At 41.2% G+C, this 27,597-nt stretch overlaps 1 protein-coding gene across 6 annotated transcripts in view; it reads right to left on the reverse strand.

Moving 5' to 3' along the window:
- The window catches only part of ehbp1 (EH domain binding protein 1), a 103,146-nt gene that overhangs the window by 33,972 nt on the left and 41,577 nt on the right, over positions 1 to 27,597 (reverse strand). For 4 of the 6 annotated variants that reach the window (XM_077495090.1, XM_077495089.1, XM_077495087.1 and 1 more), the window contains 7 exons: positions 24,473 to 24,651; positions 24,125 to 24,173; positions 16,857 to 17,555; positions 15,003 to 15,044; positions 13,983 to 14,132; positions 2,188 to 2,338; positions 366 to 584 (listed from right to left, as the gene is read on the reverse strand). In XM_077495090.1, coding sequence (XP_077351216.1) covers positions 366 to 584; positions 2,188 to 2,338; positions 13,983 to 14,132; positions 15,003 to 15,044; positions 16,857 to 17,555; positions 24,125 to 24,173; positions 24,473 to 24,651 — 1,489 coding nt within the window. The remainder of the gene's footprint in view (positions 1 to 365; positions 585 to 2,187; positions 2,339 to 13,982; positions 14,133 to 15,002; positions 15,045 to 16,856; positions 17,556 to 24,124; positions 24,174 to 24,472; positions 24,652 to 27,597) is intronic. The other 2 variants (XM_077495088.1, XM_077495091.1) reach the window with 2 other exon arrangements.

The following is a 27,597-nucleotide window of genomic DNA, read 5'->3' on the forward strand; positions in this document are numbered from 1 at the left end:
TCACTGTGCTACTTTTAATTATTAGGCTTCTTTCATGAAGACGACTAAAGTGTCTGACATCAATGAGGAAGCAGCACAACAACAAAGCTGTTGGAGATAGTGTACTTAAAAGACTGTCTGGTTTTCATGTTTTCCTTTTGGAGCCTCCTCGCACATTTCACACAACAGGAGAAGACAAATACACTCACACAAAACATGAAAAAGTCAGCAGATTTGGTGGTTTTCTTTTCTGTCTGGAAAGCACTTTTAAAAAAATAAACGTACATATATGAAAGAAAAGTTGATATGAGTGGAAAGTAAGTGTGTTACAAAGACAAGCACTAGACAGTCAACCATGTCGCAAGCACCACATCCAGCAACTTTACCAGAGGCTGTTAGCTCAGAGGTGGGGTTAGTAAGCTCCAGGGGCCCCTGGCTGCAGCTGGATGAAGCCGCCGGGAGAGGCGCATCCAGTGGGTCAGCAGCCAGGGCAGATGTAGAGGCTGTGTTGTCAACAGAGTCACCTTCCACATTGAAGTCCTCACCCTTTTTACTATCAAGGCCATCATCGCTATGGCAACCCTCTTCTCCATCACCTAACATGTCTGTGGGTTGTTAGTAACACAGGACATGATAAGAAATGGAAAAAATAGTTAAAGAGCAATGAAGGAAAGTCTGTTAGTTTTAGAAAATTCATCCCCTGAAGCCAGTTTCCTATAGCAAAATGAAATTTGGTAGGACTGTCTCTCATGAGTAGGCCTGCAAAAAAATTCTCATGATGCCAAGCCTGAAAAGACAAAGGAAGTCTGTCATTTGAATTTGAAGCCATTTCCAGGCGTCCCTCAAACAAAAGCCTTTCTGACTAGAATTTGAAAATTCATCCCATGAAAAAAATACTCTTTTAGCAACCTGAAAATTGGTGGGCATGTCTATCAGTAGGAGACCCACAACAATGTCTCAGGATGCCATTTCTGTAAAGACACAAGGTGTGTGCCATTGGTTATGGAGCCACCATTTTAGGCTCATTTCAGCCCATTTCCAGGGTTCCTTTACACACAAATTCATAGAAGAGATGTTAAATAGGCAAACATTCAACTGTAAAAATCTTGAGTTTTTGCCATTGAGTGTGGGTGGAGCATGACAGCAAAGTTTGATGACTCGCCATAAAACAAACTCTTCTGGACAATGAAAAGCGACAAACAATAACAGCATTTTTCATTCGTTTTTTCCTCTTCTTAATTTTCTAGCTGCGATGTGGAGCGTGCTTGCAAGTGGCTGGGGTTTAATTAAAGGCGCTGGAGTCGGAAAGTTTCTTTGCGGGCAGAAACATGGAGGGTGGAGGGGGTTAGGCTGAGTTATATTGAAGGAGAGTGAGAGAGCGAGAGAGAGGCTAGGATTAGGCGTTCTGCTCGGCAGGCCTTGTGTAACGCAGCCCACAGCACTTCTCTTCTTCCTCGTCCTCCATCATTTTCTTCTCCTTCCCCAGCTCCATTTTTAATGAGATCAACAATTAGTGCAATTCAGAGACGCTGAAGGAGCAAATAAATCAATCACGGCTTGCGTCTAATTTGCGTCACCTATTTTGCTTTTTCCGGACGTGGCAAGAACGTGACAATCATATAATGCAAAAAAACATTCACAAGTTCAGAAAGAAGTCAGAAAGAAGTTTCATAGGCATTTCCACATATCCACTGAATTGTGCTCACGTACTCCAACCCTGGTTGGGAAACACTGGTGTAACACATCTAAATACTTTTGAACCTGTGAAAACCTACGCTGTCGTCCTTGATCCTAATGATACTTTTGATAAAACACGCATCTGTCCATCATCATGTATTAACATGCCCAAACAACGGAGGGCTTATCGTTAACGCATTTTAACAAAAAGGCTTTGATAACGCTAATTTTCATAATACCCCATCATTTGTAGAAAAATGGAAAACAGCGGGGAGCGTGAATAGTAGAGTTTCACAGACCCAACTGGTCGGCTATTAGACGGGTTGGCTATTGGGAGGCTAAATTGTTGTCGCAGTCTGTTGTGTTGATTAACAGTTACCGAGTGATCCAGACCCATGGTCAGGGCAAAATGACATTTTGTTTTTCTCTGAGGATTAGTGGAACCCCTTGAGAGAGCATAATGGCAACGTCGTTGTGCTTACAGTGTTAGCATAGCAAGTAGTGTGCTTATGTGTGTGCATGTGTCCGAACCTCCAGCCAGGCCAGGCGCCTTGCCGCCCTTCAAAGTGCTGCCGGACGACACGTCTAAGCTCATGTCGGACATCTTGACTCCGGATCGAGCCTCTGCAATCAGCTGCCGGGCCCGCTCACGCAGCTGACGCCGCCGCTCGGCATCCCGCTCCTGCACAAAAACATTGGCAAAGTATTTTAATCAAAATGAATTAATGAATTAATTAATTAAAATGAATTAAATTCTTATCTCTATATCTGAAAATCAACTATATTTTTGTGTGGTGGAATGTATTTGAAAAGTCAGCCCTTGAAGGCAGTTTATTTAGGCAAAATGACATTTGGTAGGCATATCTATAATGAAAAGACACAGGAAGTCTGTCATTTGAATTTGAAGCCATTTCCAAGCGTCCCATCAAACAAAAACCTTTCTGACTAGAATTTGAAAATTTATCCCATGGAAAAAATACTCTTTTAGCAACCTGAAAATTGGTGGGCATGTCTATCAGTAGGAGACCCACAACAACGTCTCAGGTCGCTTTATTAAGGATTGAATTGCTGCATTAGATATAGATAGATAGCCAGATAACAAAGTAGGGTTAATTAACACTTTTTTTTTTTTTTTTTTTTAGTGTTTAGTGTCAGATGTTTGACAAAATCATTCTGAAAATCACCACAAAGTGGCATTTCACAAGACTGAATGTTTTGTCCTGCATTTCTTAAAAGCAAGCTTTTGACCATTTTTTGACCAAAAAGATTTCAGAATTTGTTTTAAATGTTTATTGGCGGATATTAATTAGGAAGGCAACTGCCTATGACAAAACACGAAGAAATGGGAACACGGCATTTCGGTACAACATTGCCTGCACTTTTAACTCTGTTAACAAACTTAGTAAACATGACCCACAAAAAAGCCTCAATAAGCCATGACAAAAAAAAACAGAGAAGAAATCCGTTATTTTGGTTTGAGGTGGCCATTTTATACTCATTTCATCCTTTTGCATGTTCCTTCAAAGATTAATTCTCCCATAGAATGAAAATATATTGCCATTCACATGACACTTCAACAAATCTCATATTATTTCAGCTTTGAGAGATTTGAGCTCAGTAAACAGCCTCAAGATTTCATATTTCTGAGTTTTAAGAAAATCTTTTTTTTTTTTTTTTTTAAAGATACTTATTCACAAAGGCAATGGTTTGGACAAGTCATTACAAATATCATTGATTTCAATGGAACAGATAACATGGACAACGTTTAACATGTATTAATGGAAGGCCTAATCAAAATGAACTCATGTAGCGTACACAAACACACAATAAACATACAGTATTGAGCCACTGTCATCGGATGCCTTATGTCAGAAATGCCATCCTCGGCAGCAATTCAATCTGATTTTTTAACTGATAACACACATACACGCGCACGCACACCCACCCACCCACGAGCAAACACTTAAATGTCAGGTAAATAATGACCATTCCGACAAGCACACATCAGTGCTCACATCATGGTTTGTGTTTTTAAATGGCAGTAATGTGGCGTGTAGGTAAAAACGACACATTTACCACAATACATTTGACGCATCTCGTGCACACACTGCATGGACAGCCCTCCAGAAGTTACTTACTCTCTCTAGTAACTTCTTCTCCCTCCCTGTGGTTTCCTGTTAATCAGGCTTCTCCATATTGAAGCAGGGCTTTTTTTCCTCTCACATTTTTTTAAGGTGCCCGCCCATTCAAGCGGGGCTCCTATTTATCCATTAACAAAACAAGCAGCGCCCCGCTAATGAGCTACATCTCTCCATTTCCATGTCAATTGTTTGTTTGTAGCCATTGTCGGTGCTAGGACAATAGGGCTGTATTGTCAAGGCAGGCAACTTTAATGCACTCTGTGAGTGTGTGTATGTGAGTGTGCCCAAGGGGATGCCCAAGGGGAGATGGGAACAGACCTTTAAAGAGATAATGATACGCACATACACGCACACGCACACACTAGGAGAAGTTTGGGGGTGGGGGGTGGGGGGGGGGCACAAGAATTAAATGTGAGAGAAGATAATCACTAGTGTAAAAAAAAGTTTACAGTATGGAGGAGTGTGGCTGCCACAACAAAAATAAATAAATGTAATAGTCCAATAAAGTATCGAATAATAACATAATAGCAATAACATAACAGAATAATAACATAATATAATGTGAAATATCCTATGTCCAAATACAAGCTAATCAATCTAAATAATTCTGACTTTTTTTTTTTTGCAACATACCTGTAAAAGCTCCACTGAGTTAAAAATATTATGTTTAAATGCTGATTTCAATATGTTTTTCAATAAAAAAAATAAAATAAAAAAAAGAAGTATATTGCATTGCTTGGCATCTTTCAAGTGTTTTTCTGGATACAAGATCAACTTTAAAACAAAGAAAAGCCTAAGACAGCTAATACAACTGCAATACTACAACTGCAATACTATAATATAAATATATATATATATATATATATTTACATTTTTCTGCAAGCCTAAATTATATAAAAGTATGTTAACTTGATGTTGACACAAGTTTTAGAATTTTTCAACATTAAAGTGACATATGTTCAGTGAAAATTAGAGCAAGGTGATATTCCAAAAGCCTGTAGGTTAGGTATTTAATAATTATTTTTTTTTTCTGCCAACGATAAAAGAAAAATGTCTTTTTTAATTTAATCTAATTTAATTTGTTTTAACTTCAGTTGAAGGAAACATAAACATTTGTTAAGGTAGGCGAGTGGCTGTGACAAAATTATTCTGAAAATTACCAAGTGGCATTTCACAAGGCTGAATGTTAGGTCGTCTATTTCTTAAAAGCAAGCTTTTGCTTCTGTTTAAGTGAATAACACATTTTCACTGTTACTTGTCGTATTATTGTACTTTTTGTTGCTTTCATTGAAGACAAAGTAGTCTGAACTTTTAGTATGCAAAAAGCTTTCCTAAGCAGAGACAAAAGCCAAGCAAGAGTGGTACAGCCGGTTCATGAATAAACATGACTCATCTTTCTATTTCTCATTTTTGCATTCCCTTGCAAAAATGACTTTCCCTCTTCCGCTTGTTGTAATTATCTTGCATTTGACTATGTTTTTCGTGCGGCTTTTATGAGTGTAATATGAGAAACGGCAATGTCACAGGCGGCAGGCCTCCTGGCAATGGACTGATTGCAGATATGGACACAACCAGCAGGTTTAAGTGTAGCAATAAGCATATAGCTAGCGTGCCCCAAATATGGGAAAAACACCACGTTCTATATTTTGGTCGGCAATTCCGGGGGACACAAGATGGGGAAATTGACTGTGTCTATCCAGGGGCTAGGATTAATACTATGGGAAAATGCATGTGACTAGCACCAGCCGAGCTCAGTCAGCTATAAAGACACTGATTAGAAAATAAGAGAAAACATATCGGGACGTTATATTGTAAAGGACAACATGTTATCTCAGATAAGACGTCTCCGGGAAAACACTGATTCAATGAAGACAATGCCGCAGTTAACACGTGTTTCTCATACAAACACATATCTAAAGGGAGGCGAGCACTACAATGTCAGTTGGAACAATGATGGTAGAAGTGTTACTGTGATTGAAACGATCATCATGATGTAATGGAAATTTACCAGAGCTGGCTACATATGGTTAGGTAATATATGATTATTCTTGTACACTATGTTCCATGTAACTAAACGATTATGTAAGCATTATGAACTAAAACGACTACTCTTGGCATTTCCCAGGGTTGAATCCAATTGCCCCGATGGATGATTGTTCAAATTGGGTTTAAAATAAATAAATACATAAATAAAATAAAATCACACAATCAGTATCAGCTATTCCAAAGGTTAAACTGGTAGCCACATAAACATTTTGTATTCATATGAAAGGAGAGAAAAAAAGAAAAGAAAAATAAGCTGCATCTGCAACCTTCTTTTTCATGGGGAATTCTCAATAGTATCAAGCTTTGATGCCATGCTCCACCAATATTAAATGTTTAATTTGTGTGGGATAATAGCATTTGATTAGGGCTTGCTGGGGCAAATACCCTCATAAAAGCTTGTGAAAGTATGAGCCTTGGAATTCACACCAAAATACACAAATTTTGACTGCACATCAGACTCTCGGACACTAAATGTAATCGTGACGATAATCATGTTTTAAAATGGCGTGCCAACTAGTGTGAAACTGTTTACCAGGAAACCAGGAAAAACATTTCTGAATTTTTTAAAATGCTTATTGGTGGATATTAATCAACTATCACTAAGTAGTGACGACGTATTGTTCTGTTGAACAGATAACTGACTGACGGAAAGCCAATCAAGAAGTGATGTAACTCCACCTTGTGGTCAGTATGCTGTTGAAGTTAGCTTATTTCAACTCGAGAATTGCTTAATATTATGGAAAATAGAAAACGATGCCATTTTATTTGGCGTTTAGGCACTGAAACAACTTGAACAAGAAAACCTCCCGAAGAAAAAACCCAATCTCCGACTGATGTGATCAAGAACATAGAAAAAAGCGGAAAAGAGGATGAGAAAACCCGGTGGTCGGTGGGAAGCGCTGCTACAAGAAAGCAAACACAGGGAGAAAGGAGACTTTTTGTAAATGGCAACAGCGAGAACAATCATGTTTGTCGTTGACCGCTGGGCACCTCCAGGGGGAAGAGGGGCTAAACGCTTGAGTGCGAGACTGAGACAGAAGGCTCCTCGGTGGGCTTGGCGTCTGGACGAGGGCCCCTCTCTGCTCTGCAGGTTTTTTCTTTTTTTACAGCAGCAGGTTTGTCGCCTTGCTTGCTCTTTTTCTGTGCGAGGAGGGCATGCACCGCTGGCCTCGTACAGAGAGCTGGCGTGGGCACACGGCGATACCACACATACACACACAATCACTATCTGGAAAAGGGGGTTGCCAACCTCCCAGATAGCCAGCCAGTCTGGCAGCCAGTCATGCAGGTCCAGACATTTGTCATGACAGGCTAATTCACGGTCGAGAGGTGCTTTAGGTCTCTATCTTGCCCAGCCACACGCACTAAAACGGCACACACACAAATAGAAGCTGACGCTACACACCGTTTACAACAACATAATGATGAGCAAATCATGAGATGCATGCTTCTCTTCATTCATCGGTTGGTTCATTTTTCACTGCCTCTGAAAGCCAGCATTTTCGTGTCAAAGTTCTGTATAAATGGCACAGACACGGTACAAATGTGACCCGGTACTTTTCCCACCTTCAAAGATACAGTAATCCCCCCGACTTTTTAGGGGGGTTAGATTCCAAAAACTGCCACAGAAAGAAGAAAATCCACAGATACGGGCTGCCTTTCCTTCCTAAAAATGTGCTTTTGGCCCAAAATTAGCCTCCTACACTAAAGCCGTGCTGCAAAATAGAGCATTTACACTCTTCAGGTGAATAAAGTTTTACTGTTGTAGGTTGCTGTTAAATAAAATGCAGGTCTGACTACATTTAGTTACTCATACATAAAGAGCACAATATATGATTGCTTGATTGAATTATACAAGCTCTTGATGGTCACACATATTGATAAATTAATATTCAATTGAGTTGGTTTTACCTGATTTTAAAAGGTAAGGTTGGAGCATCTGTTTTTGAGCTGGATGTTGAAGGTTAATGAACGTGAGCCATTTGTGCCTCACTCATACAAGATGTGATATGTCACTGGAAGTCGTGCATGCAATCTGAATTCTGAATGCTGGAGTAATAATCGGCTAACATGGACGACGGGCGTCAGCACCTTCTGATATAGAAATATAGTTACCTTCAGTTTTAGCCAACAACAATAATGTTAACTTCAATTTCTATGACAAAATGGAATGTTAAAATGTTAATTTGGCCGAATATTAAGTTAAGACAACATATAAAGTTTTTTTCTTGTAACACTGTTCTGCAGAAACACAATGGGGTAGGACAAAGATGAACCGGAAAATTTCCTCCTTCCGAGGTTATATCAGAGGTGTAGAGGTGGGACAACATTTTGTGTGATAACGTATTCCACCATTCTGGGACTGGGGTGTAAAGTTTGACACCTGACATTCATTTTTCCCGCCCAATGATGTAATTAGGTGCTGAGTGGGTACTCTTTCATTGGTTTATCGACAAAATTGCTCTTCAAGCATCTTCTGTACATTGGTGAATTTTCACTTTACAAAGGTCAAGAATGTTGAAAGAAAAAAACCCCACCAAGGACTGCTCAGAACCTCAATGATAATCTGTGTAAAAAAATTATGATGTTACTGATGTTTTCTAGCTGTTAAAGACAGCTGATGTAATACATTTGCCAAGCACTTTATTGGTTATTTGTTTTTATGTCATGCTGTATATTTAATGTAAAAATTCCCTATCATCTAAATGAAGGCATGTGTTGGCTCTTTTGATAGGCACACAGTACAGTGGCTCTTCTTTAATTCTTTATCAAATGCATTGATCGCCGTGGGCTCCGCCTTGCGCGCCCATTGATCCGCGCACTCCGTCTGGAGGCGGACGATAAGCTCCCCCTTTCTGTCTCCCCGTCACCCACTTTTCTTCTCACCCCTTTGGCCAAAATGGAGTCAGGAAATTTTTGGACATTTGAGAGTTTGTAAATGTTACATCAGTTTTGAAAATGAATGGGTACAACACTGACGGTAGGCAAATGTTGCTCTTTTTACTGTTTATTTATGACACAGACTGTTCAAAATGTTACTGTGGCACTTCATTTCCTAAAGACAAAATATTGGAAAAAAAAAATGAGTCCATTTGATTTTGGTGTTGTGATGTAGATTTGTCTCTGATTATTTAGGCAGCTGTAGACAAACTATAGACTACTATTTTCATTGTAAAAATTTTTTTTTTGTTTGAGAATATATTGGACAATTCAATGCTAGAATTTGCCGTTTTTTTGTTTTTTTTAAATAAACAGACGTATGTAACTATGGTGTTGCGTGTCAGTGTTTAACAAAGAATATTTGTGCAGTTGGACAGGTAGAACAGGATGCGCACATAAACACAAATACGTCAGTGACGGGCGAGTAAGATGTGAAGGTTTTGGCCTTTAAACAGCCGGGATAATTGCTCTTGAGCGGGGGGGAAATAAATAGAGGAAAACACCAGTTGAACTTTGTGGGTTGCAAAGGTCAACACACGTGCACCTTGAGCTAACACAAATACAGAACTTTTATTATCATTTATATGACTAGAATTTAATGGAGGTGGATTTATAATAAAAAATGTTAAAAAAATCCGAGTACTAATGGTCAGACCACTGGGACCTTTACGCAATGTGTATTGTCTTTATCTTGTGGTAGTTTTTAAGTAAAGTTTAAAGGCTGAATAGTTCATGTCTGGCTGGTAAATATTGGCGCTGTGGTATCCGAACATTTTTTTGTACAAGGATAAAGTATGACACATTCATTCTGAATAAGGAAGAATCAGTAAAACAGTTTCGTTCAAAGATACAGTGGTTGACATTCCAAAACAAAATGTGTGTGCGTACCTGCTGGTGTGTGTGCCTGTTCTTTTGACCTATGCTCTCCCTCCTGCCATCCTTAATTGTAGCCCACGGTGACTGTTGCTTTCATGTAAGGTCACACAGGTCCACTCCTCTCGCTTTGCATCCCCTGTGCTCGCAAACACTTTCTTTCACTCTACCTCCATTTCCTCCCTTTGTCTACACTGCCCTAAAAAAATATTTGAACCTGTGACTGACAGCTTACTATCTTACTATTGTTATCTGGTTTTCTCTCTAGATAGTTATCAATACTAATTTGGGGTTCATACGTAGTTGCTCTCTGCCATAACGTGGTTCGAGCCTGACTTCTGCGAAAAGTGTACTGCACACGTAAGCATTTACTGTAGTCTTTCCCTACTTTGCATTTCACATTAGCAACTAGCATTAGCATCTTGCTAGGTGTTGCATGCTTAGCGGCTTCTCATCCACCTTTGGTGGTAGCGCTTCTTGTCAGGCGAGGACAAACGCATGCTGAGCAACATTTCTCCCCCAAAATTGAGTTAAACTCAAAATTAATTTAATACTTTTTTTTCTTTTTTTACGTTCCACCGTTTGAGAACTCATGTTATGCTAATTGTGTCATGTCCAGTTATTTTTTGTCCGTGGCGTCTTGTCTCGCTTGAGCTCGTCTTGTTCATTAGCAGACGAGAGTAGTAATTTCACAGCGGCATAGTCATGTTAATTGTCACTGTGATGATGACGATGTGTGTGTACCTGTTCACTCAATGTGCGTGTGTTGAGGACACACACACACACACACACATTCCTCCGTGTTTTCCAGGTAAGAGACTTCCCTGCTCACTGACTCGTTGAGATTCCTATAATTGGGTCCCGTTTGATTTTTGCCGACGTGAGACCGCCCCCCCCCCCCTCCACCTACACGCCGCGGAGGGGACACCGGGGGTCTCCGCTGCGCTGACCCTGGCGGCTCCCCCGCCATCGGCTGCACTCTGAACTCGACTCTGCTGCTTTTCCTGTCATTCCTTTTGTGACCAAAACAAGAACCTTCCCTCCTCCCTCCCGACATGGCTGCCTCCGCTTTTTCCTCACCAGCTCCCAAAGATGGAGGCTGTGCTGTTTGCGTTTAAGTGGCATATTTCTTTTCAGGGACTGATATGTCTTTATCCTCTGCGTAGAATGATGTCTTCTGTTTTCATCTATAACCGTACCTATGCGTTTTACTGGGGTGTGTGCAGCAGAAGAAGCAACATAATGTCTATTAAACTGAAGCAAGAAGTTTCACAAAATGTTCTAAAACTTACCTTTCTATTTAATTACGTCAATACTGTATGTTTTTATATTGAGTGGTATTTTTTTTCTGTCAGCCCAATTCACCTTTCTTAACAAAATTTCCTCTTTAGAACATTTGGCTTATCCCTAACAACAGAGCATACGGCAACTGCCTTTAACAAAACACGAAGAAATGTGAACACTTGGCATTTCGGTACAACATTGCCTGCACTTTTTAACTCTGTCATCCCTTTCTTCTTCAAGCGCCCTCTTTCTTCCCTCATTTCCCCCCCTCCTTCACCCTCCTCCTTCCCTCGGTCTCTTCTTTTTGAAGCATCTGCCCCTAATGAAACTAAATAGTTGGCCTGGGAGTTCCTTTGCACCATGTGTGTTGGAGTGTGCGGGGAGATGTGTCGTGGCTGAATCGGCCGGAGGAGAGATCAAAGGCGAACGTGTGTGTATGCGTGCGCGCGCCCGAGTGCCAGTGTGTCTTAATGAGCAAGAGTAATGCAACCTCGTTGCATCACAAGAGCTGATCAAGCCGTCAAGAGAAGAAAGCAGGAACTCGCGCGCGCGCACACATAGACTCTCGCATGCCTTGTGTTCATGTTTGACACAATCGCTTGCAGCACTTCAAGAGGGAAAACGTCAAATGTTTTATGTTCACCTTTCAGCTCCTCCTCGAATCATGAAGCCAATTTAAAAGACTGCGGACCTTAAAAGGTCTGACACGATCCTAAATGTTTCCAGAAAAACATAACCAACGAACTAAAGTTAGCAGTGGAACACCATTTTTTTTTTTTTTTTTTTTAAACATGGTATAAAGGCGTACCACAGGGAGGTCTTATTTATTTATTTATTTTAATTTTATTTTATTTATTTATTTATTTTTTAAGTAAGGGCCGGTGCAACTGTCACACAACTTTTCTAATGTTGATCGTCTTACCATTATGGCCTAAAATTTTGCATCCTGAATAACATTTTGAAAATAGGACATCAAGCATGGCAGTTTCAACAATGGGAGACATTTACACATATATTTAAAAAAATAAATAAATAAAAAATAAAAAAGTAAAAATAAAATATTGAATTAAAACTGATAATATCGACAAAACCACGTGTTAATAATTAAAAATTGAGCCCTGAATGCTACATCGGCAAACAACGCAAGACGACACTTCCTTCCCACCCCTTTTTCTCCTTAGCCACTTCTCGGGCTGGTTTAATTGAATTAAGTCTTACCTTATGCATGCTAAACAGCACAACAGCTACTTAGACGGGCAGCGAGAAAGATGGCAAATTGGGCTGATAACACACATGCACATGCATGCACATACACACACACGCTAATCAAAAGAAGACATCGAGTAATCTAATCTGAATCACTGGCAATTATCAGCACATTGGCCTCGGGGGCCCGTCGCCTTCCTTTGATCAATGCTTTCTATTAAAAAAAAGTGTAAACAATTCAATAGGCATATGGGTGGTGGGTGGGGGGTTAGTGCAGAGTGGCCGTCCTTTGAAAGTCAGACGGCCAGTCGGCCATCTCGAAAGACGAGGTGGGACGGCGCCGCACCTTCTTCTTCTTCCTCCTCCTCCTCCTCAAAGATGTGCGGCAAAGGCGGCTTTGAATTAATTAGCTTTCCTCCCGCTGCAGACCTTGGAAGGTCCTTGGAAAAGGCTGCTTGTTTGTTTCCTCTGGATTACGTGCATGTATTTGCATGCCTACAGTTGAGGAAATTCAAGGGCACGCATTTCTCTTTACGGATTCGCAGCTGCCGCCTTTCAGATATTTCATTACCAAAGCCAGCATTTATATGAATGCCATTGCCTTTATTGTTCTCTCTTCAGTGTTTGACCACTGTGCTTTTGCCAGAGTAACTCCCAGAGGTGGAGTGGGAATTTAAGCTCACCAATTTCAGGACTTGCTTAGCTAAAACTTGTAAAAGATTTGACTTGACTTTGGCTTGATATTTCTCAAATTCGACTTGACTTAGACTTGAATTAAATGTCTTAACTAGTCTTGTTTGTTCACAAATTTATCAGAAAAGAGGTAAAAGGTAAATTTCACAATTTAGCTACTGGTTAATCATCTTAAGTTTCATGTCTGTTATGTCTTTAATGGAGAAGACAATATTGTAATGGACAATGTGATTGTGAATGTGATAGTGCAGCTTAACTAAACTAAAATAAACTAAACTAAACTAGTAGCTGCCGATAGTGAATGCAACGTGGCTAATGTATGAATATATGTTGTGACTGAATAAGATTGTATAACCTGATTTATGACATTCTTAAACTCAATTCTCTTGAAAGCTAGAGGGGGACTTATCTTGATTTTTTTTTCCCATTAGGAACTTGGGACTTAATTGAAACTTGAAAGTTAAGACTTAGATATACTTATGACTTACACATACATGACTTACTCCAAACTGCTAACTCCTGCAAGAGTACATTACGCTCAGTGGCGCGTGCTGGCAATTTTGCCTTCAAATGTACTCTCCTCCACCCCCGACAGGTGTTGTTGCTGTGGGAAAAGTGGACGCAAATTTGGCTGGTGTGTCATGATGATTCTGTGGGTAAAAAATGACCAAAGAGCAAGAGGACTGTTTAAGGGGGGAGGGAGTTGACATGACAGCTTTTGACACGGTCAAGAGAGTGTGAGCACAAGTTAATGAGCAGGAGGTCTCCCTCTTTGCTCAAGAGGACATTTTTGGACAAGAGGGAGCAGTGAAGAGAGCGCTTTACAACCACCTGTGCTACACTACACTACAGTAGACCATTTTTGCTGTCTTACAAGATGAAAGTGAGACACATTTCAAGTCTATTAATTCTCAAATTTCGGGGGGGAAAAATGAGCCCCTGAGACCCTAACATACACGAAATTGGGCCGGCATGTCCGTCATAACGGGGTGAACAAATAAGTCTCAAGAACCCATGGCCACAATTTGAAAGGAAGTGTTGGGAAGTTTGGTTTGAATGCACTATACAGAGAACTGAAGCGCAACAAATAAAATAAAGTATGAATAAATAAATAAATAAATAAATAATTTAAATCAAACTTACGTCGCATACATTGGTGCCTCTACCCGGTGTGACAGCGACACCTGTGTTGGGGACACTTTTGTTGCCGGCTTTCATGGCAGCGTCACGGCGGGCCTGCTCCAGGAGCAGCCGGGCTCGCTCCTTCAACTCCTCCTGGCGGGATAATGCTTTCTGCGCAAAGGAACAAGACACAATGTACCACAAGATTATACTAAATTACTCGATTTTGCTAAATATACCAAATGTTCGCTAGATACATTTAATATTGTGCTGACTGTCGTATTACTTAGCCAAAGTACGTATGAATTGTCCATGTTATGTTGGTTCATTGCGAACCTCCACATAAGAGTATTGCAAGCAACAATTTATGTGTACATATTTTTTGGACAACTTTGTAATACCATTTTTGATTTTCAGTCACTGGCATTATTTCCCAGTCTTTGTAATTTTTTATTTATCTATCTATCTATCTATCTATCTATCTATTTATTTATTTATTTAAATTTTTTTTTTTTAGGGTTAGGGTTAAAGACAACCCCCTAACCCGGGTTGGGGGGGTTCAAATTGCTAAAATAACTAAAAGCCAAATGTATTAGTCTATTAATACTAATAGTTTAAGAGATTATCCAGTATTATGATGTGCATTAATGAAGACACTTTTGATGTAAATGAGATGTGGAGATTTGACCCGATAAAAGTAAAAAAAAAAATAATAATAATTGTTTTTTTTTTTTGTTTTTTTTTAAAGACTCAAACTTAAAAATATTCAATTTTAGTTGAGGAATGCAAGTAAATTTGTCATCTAATGAAGTTTTTTTCCACATGTGAGACATCTTGAACAACAATATTTCAGAATAAAATTTGGGTTAAAGAGTTTTTACATACCATTGTATTAACCCAGAGTGAAAGAGTTAGGTAACTTGTTAGGTTCATGTGGGGGCATTTACCTTACATTAGGTACTTCTTGACGCACTGCGCATGTAAATAAAGAACATGTGCAAATGGACTGAGCCAACTAGTGCTATGTTGCAGCCTGATTACCTTCTCAACAGGAGGACTTGAGACAGGGGCAGGTGCCGGTTCCTGTAAAAGATAAAAATGTGTAAGGCTCTGTTTACACTTGGTTCTGTTAAAACTTGTGCTGTCAAACGATTAAAATTTTTAATCTGATTATCACACTTTTTCATTTTGATTAATCAGCTAAATACTTGCGTATTTGCGTAATATAAAATAAATACAAAATACCGTAATATTTTGACAACGCATTTTATGATATGAATGTCATTTGCAAACACTGATTAAATGCATGTACGCAATTGCATGCATGCGTGTATTGCTCAAAACGTAACAGCATCATATTAATTGGATGCAATTCAGCAATTATTAATTAAACACAAATTACTTTTGTTTTATCTAAAGTCCCGTTGGGGTGTTTAAAAAGCGAAATTTACCACCGAGCACACCAACTGGAGTCACCCCGCTCATTTTGGAACAACAGGCGTAGGAATTGCTGTGCTTTGACCTCATCACGGACTTGCGCAGCCTTCAATGGAACCATCCGCGGTTACGTTCAAGGCTCAAGTGCGGTAAAAACAAATAGTGAGATTAATCTGCGTTAATACGTGATTAATGTGACAATTTTCTGTGATTAATTAATCTATTAACGCTTTAACTTTGACAGCCCTAGTTAAAACCAAATCTTTTGTGATCAGTCTGGTTGGTTTATCTGCACAGGGTGTGTATGCAGTTTGACCCACTGCATAGGTGCATTTTCATAAATTGCAGTGATTATAAAGGGTGGTACAAGAACCACAAACACTGCAAGAAATGTTGGAGGAGGAGGAAGAAAAAAAAATCACTGAAATAAACTTATCCAAGCTATTGGAAAAAAACTGCAGTATTTAATTTACTGTATGTACTGTAATTGTATAGAATTGGCATTGCCCAACATGTTTACTGTATAAGTCAAACGGCGCCTGGCTGTACCTCCCTCGCAAGAAGATAAGCCCAGATATAAAATGGGGGTGTCATAGCTGCCAACGTGTGCTTCACCCCCGCCTGTCCTGTGACCTTTCCACTTGTAAACAGTAAGCATTAATCTGTGAGGGGAGGGGGTGGTAAAGTATTGAGAGATGAGGTGTGCTTGCGGCAAAAAAAAGCAAAAGGGGGAAAAAAAAAAGGGAAAAGGTGAAAAAAAAAAAAGCACAGCATCACCACGCCTGACTGGTCACGGCACCGGCTGCCATCAAGCCAGAGGATGAGAAATGTAATGAAAAATATGATTACATGTCAAAGCAGGGGGGGTTATAACAGGCCGACCCTGCGGCGTCTTGGAGGAGACAGGCGACGACGAATATGACGACTAATGCAGGGCGGGACAATTTCGGTACGGGGGTCATCTCGGAGAATGCCGTCGACGAGAAGCTTAGCGAGAGAGAAATGAATGCTCGCACCCTCGCAATGTCTTGTGACAAGACAGGACGATCACAGTTTCAATCAAGCCGAAAAAGAAGGGCGACGGGATAAAAAGACAAATGTTTGAGGTACCTGAAGGCAACAGTGAAATTCTTACAGTTCACTGAAAATGAATACAGTGAACTATCACCAACCTTCCTCTTTTTTTTTTCCTGTAGAACATAAAAACTTCGTTGAAGAAACACACTGAATCCCACCATCATGATGTGTGGTAAACTTTTCTCCCCTACGTGGGAGTCAGTGAATGAGAGTGTCGAGATGACCGTTTTGAGCACAGGTTAGCGGCTAACTGTTAACCGGCCTGTGCGTTGAGTCCCTTCAGCGAGTGTATGCACGTGCTTATTATACATCGCTAGCAAGTTGGTAGCAGTCAAATCTAACAAACTCTGTGGGACGAGTCTCTTCTGCGACTGTGCTTACCCGTTTGGTTAGTGCCTCTGTGTGATTGATAGGTGTGCCGGTGTCTGACATGGGCTCTGATTCGGAGTGACGCAAGCTGGCCCTCTTCTTCTTAATGAGGTCGGCGTCCCTGTTGTACGAGAAGCCCAGTTTCTGATGAGTGGGCGAGAGGGAGGAGGGATGGCCCGTTGTTGGGATGGAGGAAGAACCCTGTTCTCCCACGGCCTGGCTCCTTAGCTGCGGTCTTTCGGTGTCCGACTTCTGCGGAAGGTCCGAAAGGTCCAAGGTTTTAGCTTTGAGGAGATTGGAACCTGACGATGTCAGGTTGGCCGCCGGGACAGGAGGCGAGGACGGTGGAGGTGCCGCTGTTTGCAAGCCAGCCGACGGCGCTACGATGTCAACCTTCACCAGGACTTCTGTGGTGTTGGAGCCGTTGGATTTGGTGTCGTCGATGGGCTGCGGCTGCACATCATTGAGCTCGGCATAGAATTTGTCCTGGCCAATGGAGGCGTTGGTGTCTGTCTCAAAATCGCCCACCTTGTAGGTGCTGCGACTGCTATTGGCCTCGATCTGCACCACATTGAGCTCTTCGCCCGAAAAGTGCGCCCGGATTTGATAGAGGTAGGTCATCACCGTCAGCTTGTCTGGGATGGCCAGTAGCACCATGTCCGACGGCTCCAGAAGGCGCGAGATGCCCAGGCTGGCAAACCCGTCATATGCCTGGTGACCAAAAGACATATTGGAAAATTGTTGATTGAGAGACAATGAGGTTTGTCACTGAAGGAATTTTCAGAAATCCTATCCATGACTTTCTACTACCCATTTCAATACCGTTTTTAGTACATGATCAGGACAATTTACAGTAACCATTTCATTACCTCTTATAAGACCATTTCTAATACCCGTTTCAGTACCATTTTCAGGACATTTTTTTAGTATTGACTACCCTTTTCATGGCACACTCCCAGACTACGAAAACCAACCATCCAACCATCAGGAGTAATTCAAAAACCAAACTGCACTGCTTGATGGAAAAGTGTCTACTATCGTGTGAGAAATGGAAAGTGGGGGTTCAGCGTTGCATTTTATGCCCACGCTGGGGTTGTGCAAGAGAGACACCTTTTCGCAGGACTGCTGACAGGTCACGTCAGGGATGGTTGTCCCAGATAAGAGACCGAGATACCTCGAGACAGAGCGCTTAATCCCACTGTGTGTGTGTTGGCGTGTGTCTTTATCAATCCACCACATCAGCCTGCCCACGCTCGCCGTCACGCGTGTAATTGGTCTGATTAGAGTGTGATGAGAAATACAGGTTTGATTATCAAGCACAACACACACATACGCACACATTGAGGAGCCAATCACCTGCCCTCACATTAGCAGATAGACGGAGACACAGAGAGACGGGATGAAAACCATTATCGCAGCCAATGACAGGTAAATAAATAGATTAGTAGCGCGCACACACACACGTACACACACACCATCTCCATTCCAACACAGCTGCACACGTATCTCGGCTTGTATCTGGCCTGTTTGATAGTGTTGATCTCATTCCAACCTGTTACAGGCCTGCTTTGTCTCATCGCCTAACCTATCAAAGCTTTTTCTCTGTCTTCACATCTCATTGAAAATATACTTCTGTTCGCTACAGCCGCACAGTTACAGGAATGTTTAGTTCTTGGTCCCTTAGAAAGTACTACTTTGAGGCAAGGTAAATTACTTCAGATCGGTTCCAATCCAATGTTTAAATGTAACCTAAAGATCCGACTGATAACTTGTACTTCCTGGAACTAAAAGGTTCCAGTCAGGTATGTTCAGCGGGTAAGACCATATCCTAAAGATGTCTGGACCTCCCGAAAGTGTACAGTGATCATTTTCCATTCGGCCCATGTCAATCACTTCAGATTGGTTGAAAAATGGAGCCAAAGGATCCAGGAGATTTAAATTCTTGCTATCCGTGCTTCCGGGAACTAAAGCAGTCCATGTTGAGTTGCGCAAAACCTGTCCCAAAGGTTTCTGGATCTCCTGAAAGTACTATGTATCTAGTAGGGGTGTTAAAAAAAATCGATTCGGCGATCTATTGCGATACTACATCGCGCGATTCTCGAATCGATTCAATAAAAAAAAAAAAAATCGATTTTTTATTTTTTTATTTTTTTTTTTAAGAGCTCAGAATTGTTCATTCGGTAGTCTTACCGATTCAACGTCTTATCATTGTTTTTTTTTTTTTTTTTGTGTGTGAATCGATTTTTAAGCTTCCATTTTTAATTAATTAATTAATTTAATTTTTTTCCCGAAAACAAGGCGGAAGCTTAGGGGTGACAGAGCGTTCGCGACTGCTGCTCCCAGGTTGTGGAATCAATTACCACTGTATGTTAGACAGGCCACTTCACTCCTGGTTTTTAAATCACGTTTAAAAGCATATTATTTTTCCCTGGCCTTCAGCACATAGTATTACTGATATTTACAAGCAGTAGACTGGCATGAATTTGTTTATATTATTTTATGTGTTTTGTGATTTCTAAGTATGTTTTTATATTTTATCTGGTTTTATTATCTTATTTTATGTGCAGCACTTTGGTTCCATTGTGGATTTTTAAATGTGCTATACAAATAAAGTTGATTGATTGATTGATTGATTTTAATGGAAAAATATTCAACAAAACGTCTGACTTCGGGTTAGGATTCACACCTTGAGCATGGACGAATGTTATATGAACGGAACATTAAGCCTTAATATTTTATTTTAATGCTGTTCAAACATGAAACAGATTACAACCTCTATAAGACTGAAATTTCAGATAAATAAATAATACATTTTCATATAAATCTTACACTCTACAAGCTTACTGATTAGTATTTTCTAAATTTGAATGGAAAAAAATCGCAATAATCGACTTATAAATTCGTATCGGGATTAATCGGTATCGAATCGAATCGTGACCTGTGAATCGTGATACGAATCGAATCGTCAGGTACTAGGCAATTCACACCCCTAGTATCTAGCGTGGTCTTCTTTCAGCCCTGGTTAATTACTTCACATTGTGCAGTTGAAAGATCAAGAAGCTTTAAGATCTTGGTAACATCATGGAACTGAAACATTCCAGATATTTTCAGCTAGGTATAACCCACCCCACCATTCACGGACCTCTCAAAAGTACTACTCCACTAGCAGATCGGCCTCAATAAATTACCCAAGAAATGAGCTTTAATATATTTCAAGTGCTTGTCTCAAAAGGTACAAGCATAGGGTAAAAAGTTCCTACAGTCAAAAACAGCTGTAGTACATAACCTCATTTCATGCCAGGGTGGTCAAAATTCTGTTATATGATAGCAGAGAAACTATTACCATGTTACCAACTAATCAAATTTCATTAGAAATCTACCTTAGCTTTGGATCATGCATGTTCATAGGTCATAAATGAGCCTTAAAGTGCATTTAACACGGACGTTTCTCCATTTACGAGCAATTATAACATCTTTTGTCAGCAGTCTTTTTTTCCCGTCCTATTGCGCCATCGCTGATGTTGAGGCGAACAATGGCCGTCGAACATCTAAACTCAAAAGTGTGTGAAGAGAGAACAGAGAGACTAGTTTGTGTGAGTGTGAAAGGTGTGAAAGGAGAGGGTGAAAAGAAGGAAAATGAATATGGGGGAACCGGTGGCCCTGATTGGGTTTCTAACACGCATTGAAGGCAGCAAAGCGTGCTGCCATTGTTCCCACTGGCACTGAAAAGGAGCGACAACTTTGAAAAAGAATGGAGGAGAGACGGCAAGTGAGGGGAAAGTGAGAATGTGAGAGGTGCACGAGGACGAAGGGGGTTTTGTTTCAGCCTCTGACGAACACCACGGTCTTTTTGACCTCTGTGTCAGGCTTTATTCTTTGCAGCGCTTCTCTCGTATCAGGCACTGAGGACCATTTGTGAAAAAAAAAACCTACTTCATTTTCACTCTATAGCCCCTTACACACACTGGCTGGCCATCTAAGCCTTTTTGCTGGCTCGCTGCATCACCGCACATGCAATTATCTTAATGAGAGAAGCTGCATCAACTGTGTAAATGTCCAAGTTCTGTTTAGCAGTGGACCTCAACCTGTTTTTACGGCAGGGGTGTTATGCATATTCCTGATCGGGACATATAACAAAAGTTCGATTCGGCGGATGCTTTGGCGAATGATAAAGCCGTACTTCAGGTAGTTCAAAGACATCAAGAGGAAGAGTTGTAAACTGAATCAAGCGCTGAATCAATCTTTCCACTGTGACCCTATGGATAGACTTTTCTGGCCTTTGCACTAACACCTGCTATATGAGTTTCTGCTGCGTCTTTCCAGAAACTTTAGGATTTAGCATAAACTGTACTATGCATCGGAGTGATGTGACAGTTTTAGAGCTTCTCAAACTAGTGCTGAACTGCAGTTAGGGACAAAAAAAAAAAAACTGAACTGCAGTTAGGGACAAAAAAAAAAAACCTTGTCAGGTGGCAATTTTGCCAATCAATGACAAGGGAATGATATGTCTAATAAATAATAAAAATGCTGAAATGGTTTTCTGGGTTTGGTCACGTGACATTCTCGATGAAATTCTTATTTAGAATAGTTCTGGTTTACTGAAAATTTGATTGCGGAAAAAAAAAACGCTCCGGAAATGCACATGTACATGCACGTGCAGCGTACAGCGTACATATCACTAACAGCCTGGGCTAAATTTAGATCAGCCCAAAATAGCTCATCTTTCAGTCGAGATTTTAACATACCTGCCGCCAATTACTGTACTGTACTACGTTCCAATTTATACAGGGCTTGAGCAGCGTTTCATGGCATCTCGGAGAGTTTCAGACCATGAGTGTACACAAGCAGGGCGTCTACTTTATGGATGCTCCTCTACCATACTGAAACCAGCATATTGTGAATCTTTTCCATATGACAATGAGGGCAAAAAGGACAACTATCTCAGCTTGCTCCCTTTCCATTAACTCACCGACAATGCTTTGGGACTAAATGTCAGCGTTGCCTGCCCCGGGCCGCGGTTCCCTACACCCTCCCCCTTTGGTGACTGACAGCTATCTATCGCTGTCAATCATCAACACCCCTTCCTCCCCTCCTCTTTTTCTCTTCCCCCCCTCACAGCGCTTGGTACTACGCTATCAGATGGCGCGCCAAATGACTTCTCCTTGGCCCGGTTGCCTTCTCTCCACACACTCAAAAAGATTCAATACATAGAAGCCCCCTAAAAAAACTGACATGACAATCATTGAGCCATATGCACAGATAACGCATCTTTTCTTCTTAAATATTTACTTCTGTGTTTTTTCCCCCACTGACTAACTAGCCCCTGATATTGATTGGCCTTATCTGTCATAATTCAGCACAGTCTGAGCTCATTGCAATCACTGCACACAGATGGATGCTGAAAGGAGGCGGGTAAGGGGGGCACGTCTATCAACGAGCTGTGAAAAGGAGCAGATAGGTGTGCTTGCATTCAATACGTCCCGAATAATAACAACAACAACTCTTCTGTGGTGCATTTGGCGACTTTTAAAACATTTCATTACATTCCTTTTCTTCTTTGTTCCTTCCTTTTTCCCCCTCGCCAAATGAGACTGATCTGTCTGATGCAAAATTGACTTGGATGATGCTGAACGTTCATCGCTAAAAAGATGTCCAATGCGTCAAAGAAAGGTAAAAACTGTGTTTTTATTGGTGGAATTTTCCACTGCAAAAGGCCAGGTGGATTGGTCAATGCAAGATTGAAATGGATGATGCTCAAGGTAGATGTTTGTAGTAAACGGGATGATGAATAAAAAAGGCATAGCATGGGTCAAAACACCCAGTGAGAAGGAATAGGATACTTGTCGACCAGAAGGAAGTTGGGAAGTGGCTCCTCTCATCACTATCTTACAGTATACGCCCACAAGTAAACATGTAATGAAGGCCGGTATAGGATGGCCACTTCGGTGACATCTAAGCACTTGGACACCACGCCACAACAGCATCACCGGTGCGGCTATTCTCCGGCTATCGCCTTCAACGGCATATTCCCACATTACTTATATCTAGCCAATTTTCTTGGGGGCTACTCGAGGAGGCACCTGCGGCGGGGAGAAGGGGAGGGTGAGGGGTAGTGTGCAGATATGGGATTGGCTCTCTGGCTGTGGTTATTGTCAACAGGCTAGCATTCATGCCTAACAGGGCCACCAGAGGTTATCGCCCAGCCAGAGTGTGTATGAGGAGAAGGAAATCAAGCTGCGGGAAGGCAACGCGTATCGCTCGCTGTAGCCCTCGGGGCCGGAGAGGGGACGGGTGCGTGTCTGTGAGCGTGTGTGCAGTTGTAGTAGCACAGAGCAAGTGTGCATTTGTGTGTATGGAAAAAGAAAGTGAATGTACGCAGAAAAAAAGAGCCAAGGGGAACATGGTGATGCCAGTGAGTCTGCAACTCAAAATGTGAAGGCAAAGATACGGTGTGGAGGAAAACATTGTGCAGGTGTGTGTAGTGTTGCAAGAGAAGGAAAAGGGTCCAGCAGAATCTACGAAAGTCAAGCACAGGTGAAAACTTGTTCGAATATCAACACAAAATGTCCCCCCCCCCCACCAATACGTTCAATGTTGAGTGTTCTTTACAAAGCCTCACATTCCCTTATTTGAAAACAAAGCAAAAAGTTCTTCTACTTTTGGGTTTAAAATGGCTTACTTTAACCAGAATCCCGACATACACAGTGGCCATTGTGGTACAATCAAAGTCTATTTGTGTCATACAAAATGAATCCTCTGCACCTGTGGACATCATCAGCATCCTAAAGCTAAGCTAACTAGCTGAGGAGACATTCTCTCTGGGGCAAACTAACATTTTTTTGTACCTTTTAAAGTACAGTAGAGCATTCAATTTAAAAAAAAAATATATTTAAATTAAAAAAGTTGAATCTGAATCATTTGAATTTAATGTTTTAGAACTATTCTCATATATTTATTTACATTTATTTTGATTGAATCGCACGTGGTCATGCTTTGTACACCATTTTGTGGTGCCTTTTTTCCCCATCAACACACTCCCCTTATGACCCATCGGCTTCCTCTCAATGGGCAGTGGTCTTAAGACACCATCCCGCCTGCATCAGATGACTGTTTTCTCACATCAATTTACAACAGCAGGGGGGTGGTGGCTCTAATGAAAACTACCGTAACACGCACATTGTATTGAGGGATTAATGGCTGATGCGGAAATATGACATCGGGGATGTGGCAATCAGGGAGCTAAGCGACGTGAAAGGCGGCAGTGGGTGGTCGCCCCTTACCTTTTTGTTGTTTTCTTTAATGTCCTGAGGATTGAGCGACTTGTAGTCTCTGGAAAAAGAGCAAAGAGGGAGAATGACTGTGTTTGAGTAGGATATAATATACACAGTATATAATGGAGTGGAAAATATGTAAAAATAGTAGACAAGCGAGGGTAACGCACTTATGGAAAAGGTTTGCCGAATGTATTAAATGTACAGCCTTTCACATCCAGACTGCAAATGAATGGTGCTTGCGCAAAGTCTTAACTCTATTAGTAACCGATTTGCTTTCAAAACATTAAAAGGGTACAACAGACAATGAAAGCTGAGCTAAGTGTATAAAGTGTAGTTTTGTGTGTATGTCCCTACATGGCGTCGGGCCTGAAGTGATGCAGCAGTGCACAGAAGGCCAGGCCGTTCCTCCAGGACGTGGTGAAATTGGTGATCTTCACGCCGCGGTAGTTGCGCGTCACCTCACGGCACCAGGCCAGCAGCGATTGGCTGGCGTTGGGCTTCCCACCCAGGACTGGGCTCGGGATCGGGCTAGGCTGAAAACGAGACACAAGACAAACAAATGAATACCTCCCTAAAATAGACGTCTTCATCATCCGTACATTTTCAATAGTGCTTGTCCTCAACAGCAGCTGAGAACGCACCTATCCTTGCTCACGTTGGGAGAGAGACAGGCTACACCCTGGACTGTTCGCCATCCAAACGCAAAGGGTGAGTAATTTTAATTTATTTTAGTGGAATTTCACAGCTCCTGATGTTATTTCACATGTTTATGAGTTAGCAAGTTTTACTTAGTAAAATATTGCATGTATGATGGACCCATGACCTCCTCTTTAGTAGATTCCGTCACCACCTGCATTTGAGTAATTATCTGAACACACTGCACAAAATGTGACTTTGTAGCTCCTCCCCTCCAATTAGTTGCAATGAGCCGAGCGTCATAGACGTTTGTTCAGAGAGGCATGCAAGCGTGGATAATGTAAACATCATATTAATTAGCTCCTCCTCTTAAGTCTTATCGGGGGGAAAAAGCTTGTTTTTGTAGATAGCGGTTAATTTAAATTTGACATACATAAGGTGGTTAGGTGTCAAAATGTTACTTAAAACATTGCATAGGGGGTTTTATGACATCAACAGTTTGGTTATATTCTATTAAAAGATAACTGCAGTGAACTTAGAACAACTTAATTCCAACATTTTGGAGCGTTTGTGTTATGAATTTCTAAAGACATAATTGATTACACATAAATATATGGAAGACATCACTCAGGGATGGTTTCAGGATGTGATGTTAGCTAAAGATGCACAAATTGAATTTCAGGTTTACACTGAGTTTAGATGGACAGTGCAATGGCAGCTGGAAAAAGACAAGTGATGGCCACCTGACTCCCTCTGTTGGCCTGTGCCTGCAACTGCAAGTGCAGTGTGTGCAGAAGACATAAATATATTATTTGGGAGTTTATATAGGTTTGGCTTTGCCAAAAACACGCCCAAACGGCTTCTTGAAAAGAAGTCCTCCATTTCAAAGTTTAGTGCAAACATGACACACTCCCTAGTAAGCCAAGAGGCTTATTTAGGAGTTCAAGTAGATGCTGTTATTTGCATTACTGTACACAAATGTACCATTATCATTAAAACATATCATAAAGAAAAATATTGTCTATAATAGAAAACTCACTTTGCACACAGAAATGGCAGCTTGAATGGAATTCCTCCATTTCAGAGTTGAAATTGCAAACACTACCTGGATGACATGCCTGGATGCAGTCAGTACTAGCAATTCCTGAATTTTGTACCATAGTGTGTGCGTGTGTGTATTAGTGTGTGAGTAGTAAAGGCCCCTTTGGGTATCTTGGTGCAAGGAGAGACAGTTGTAGCAGCCTGAGGGGCAGACACTTGACATTTTCCGGCTCATCTTTAAAAGAGGGCCTTAACCTTTTCCCTTAGTACCTTCAACACAAAGTCATCACAAATAAATAATAACAAAACAACAATCAGAGAACAACATGGATATCAAGTCCATAGAGGTAAGAGGGATGTAGTTATAGAAAATGCATCACTGAGGAACAGCACACAGTAATGACACAAAAGCACATAGGTGGTTGGTTGAGTGAACTGCACTGTGTGTGTGTGTGTGTGTCATTAGGTGTGTATATGTATGTCATTAGTAGGTAGGTAGGCGTGTGTAACGGTCTACCTCCAGGCCTTCCCCCTCCCGCTCTTTCAAGTGACAGTGAAAAAGTAGCCGTCTAATTGGAGCACTCTAATTACCTGGGATTAGACACCAGGTGCTATTAAAGCAATTAGACGCACACCCCAAACCCATGCCAGCAGAAAACACTTACACACGCACTTAAAACACACAACAGCTGGTGGGAAACGTGAAATAAAAACAGTAGCCAGCAAGACAGGCTCAGTCACCAAATTAACATAAATTTCAAGAACAATGTGTCCATTTAAATGCAATATTTTTTTGTCAGTGAACCCCCATTTACTAGAGGGATAGGCTCCAGAATCACCCACAACAGTTTTCACGCACTGCCATGGTGATTGACGCATTGTTTGATTCTGGTGCTTCATAAGTGCTTGAATAAAGAAGCCTTCCGATCTCAACCCTCAACATGGCAGACACACAAATACTGATCACATAATCGCAAATTATCTAAAAGGTGAAAGCCTATACGGCTTTAAGACCAAACCAGTTTATTGTACATTTTAGGAATGAGGGCATTTGTTCCTTTGCAAACAAGCGCTTAATAAATAAATAAATAAATGAACAAACGGTATTTGAGAGATACTTTTAGCGCCTTTTGAGTGGTTTGCACTTGCTGCACGGCTGTGAAGACTGGATCTCTGTGTCAAAGCGGCCGGCAACACCGCTGTGATTCTTTCAAATGGCAATTCCGAATGGTTCCATTACATGTGGCCCTGATAAAGTGTTTACAAATGCATCAAATGTTGGAAGAAATAGCATATCTGCTTGGACAGGAACAGCCCGCATTTCATTAAGCGTGCACGAGTCAAAATGCATGTTGACTTACAGTTTGCCTGAAGGAAGGTGTGCACGTGTCTTTTGTGTGTGCGCGCGTGTGCGTATGTGTGTTGCTTTAACACACACACAACGTAGCTAGCTGGGCTGCAGGGTAGGATTAGCGGCAACATTGCCTCGGCCCGCAAACATTCCGCATTAAAAAAGAAAAAAAGAAGAAAAAGCTTCATTACTATCAGCGCCACATAACCTCCCCTCTGCCGCTATTAAACGTCAGCCTAACAGGCTGGGCGGGAAAATACAAGGCGGCCGACAAGCGAATCCATTATGCTCCGCGTTGTCGTGTCAACAACATACACCAAACGGGGCAAAGAGAGAAGAAAATGGAAGCCGAGAGACGGTGGGGGGAAAAGGAGGGTTAAGCTCCCAACAATACCTGAACGACAAGATAGTAGGAAACCTGGGAATGCCGTTTCCTCTGCAAAGACTTTAG

This window comes from Festucalex cinctus, chromosome 14, assembly GCF_051991245.1.
Source record: "Festucalex cinctus isolate MCC-2025b chromosome 14, RoL_Fcin_1.0, whole genome shotgun sequence".
Taxonomy (NCBI): Eukaryota; Metazoa; Chordata; class Actinopteri; order Syngnathiformes; family Syngnathidae; genus Festucalex; species Festucalex cinctus.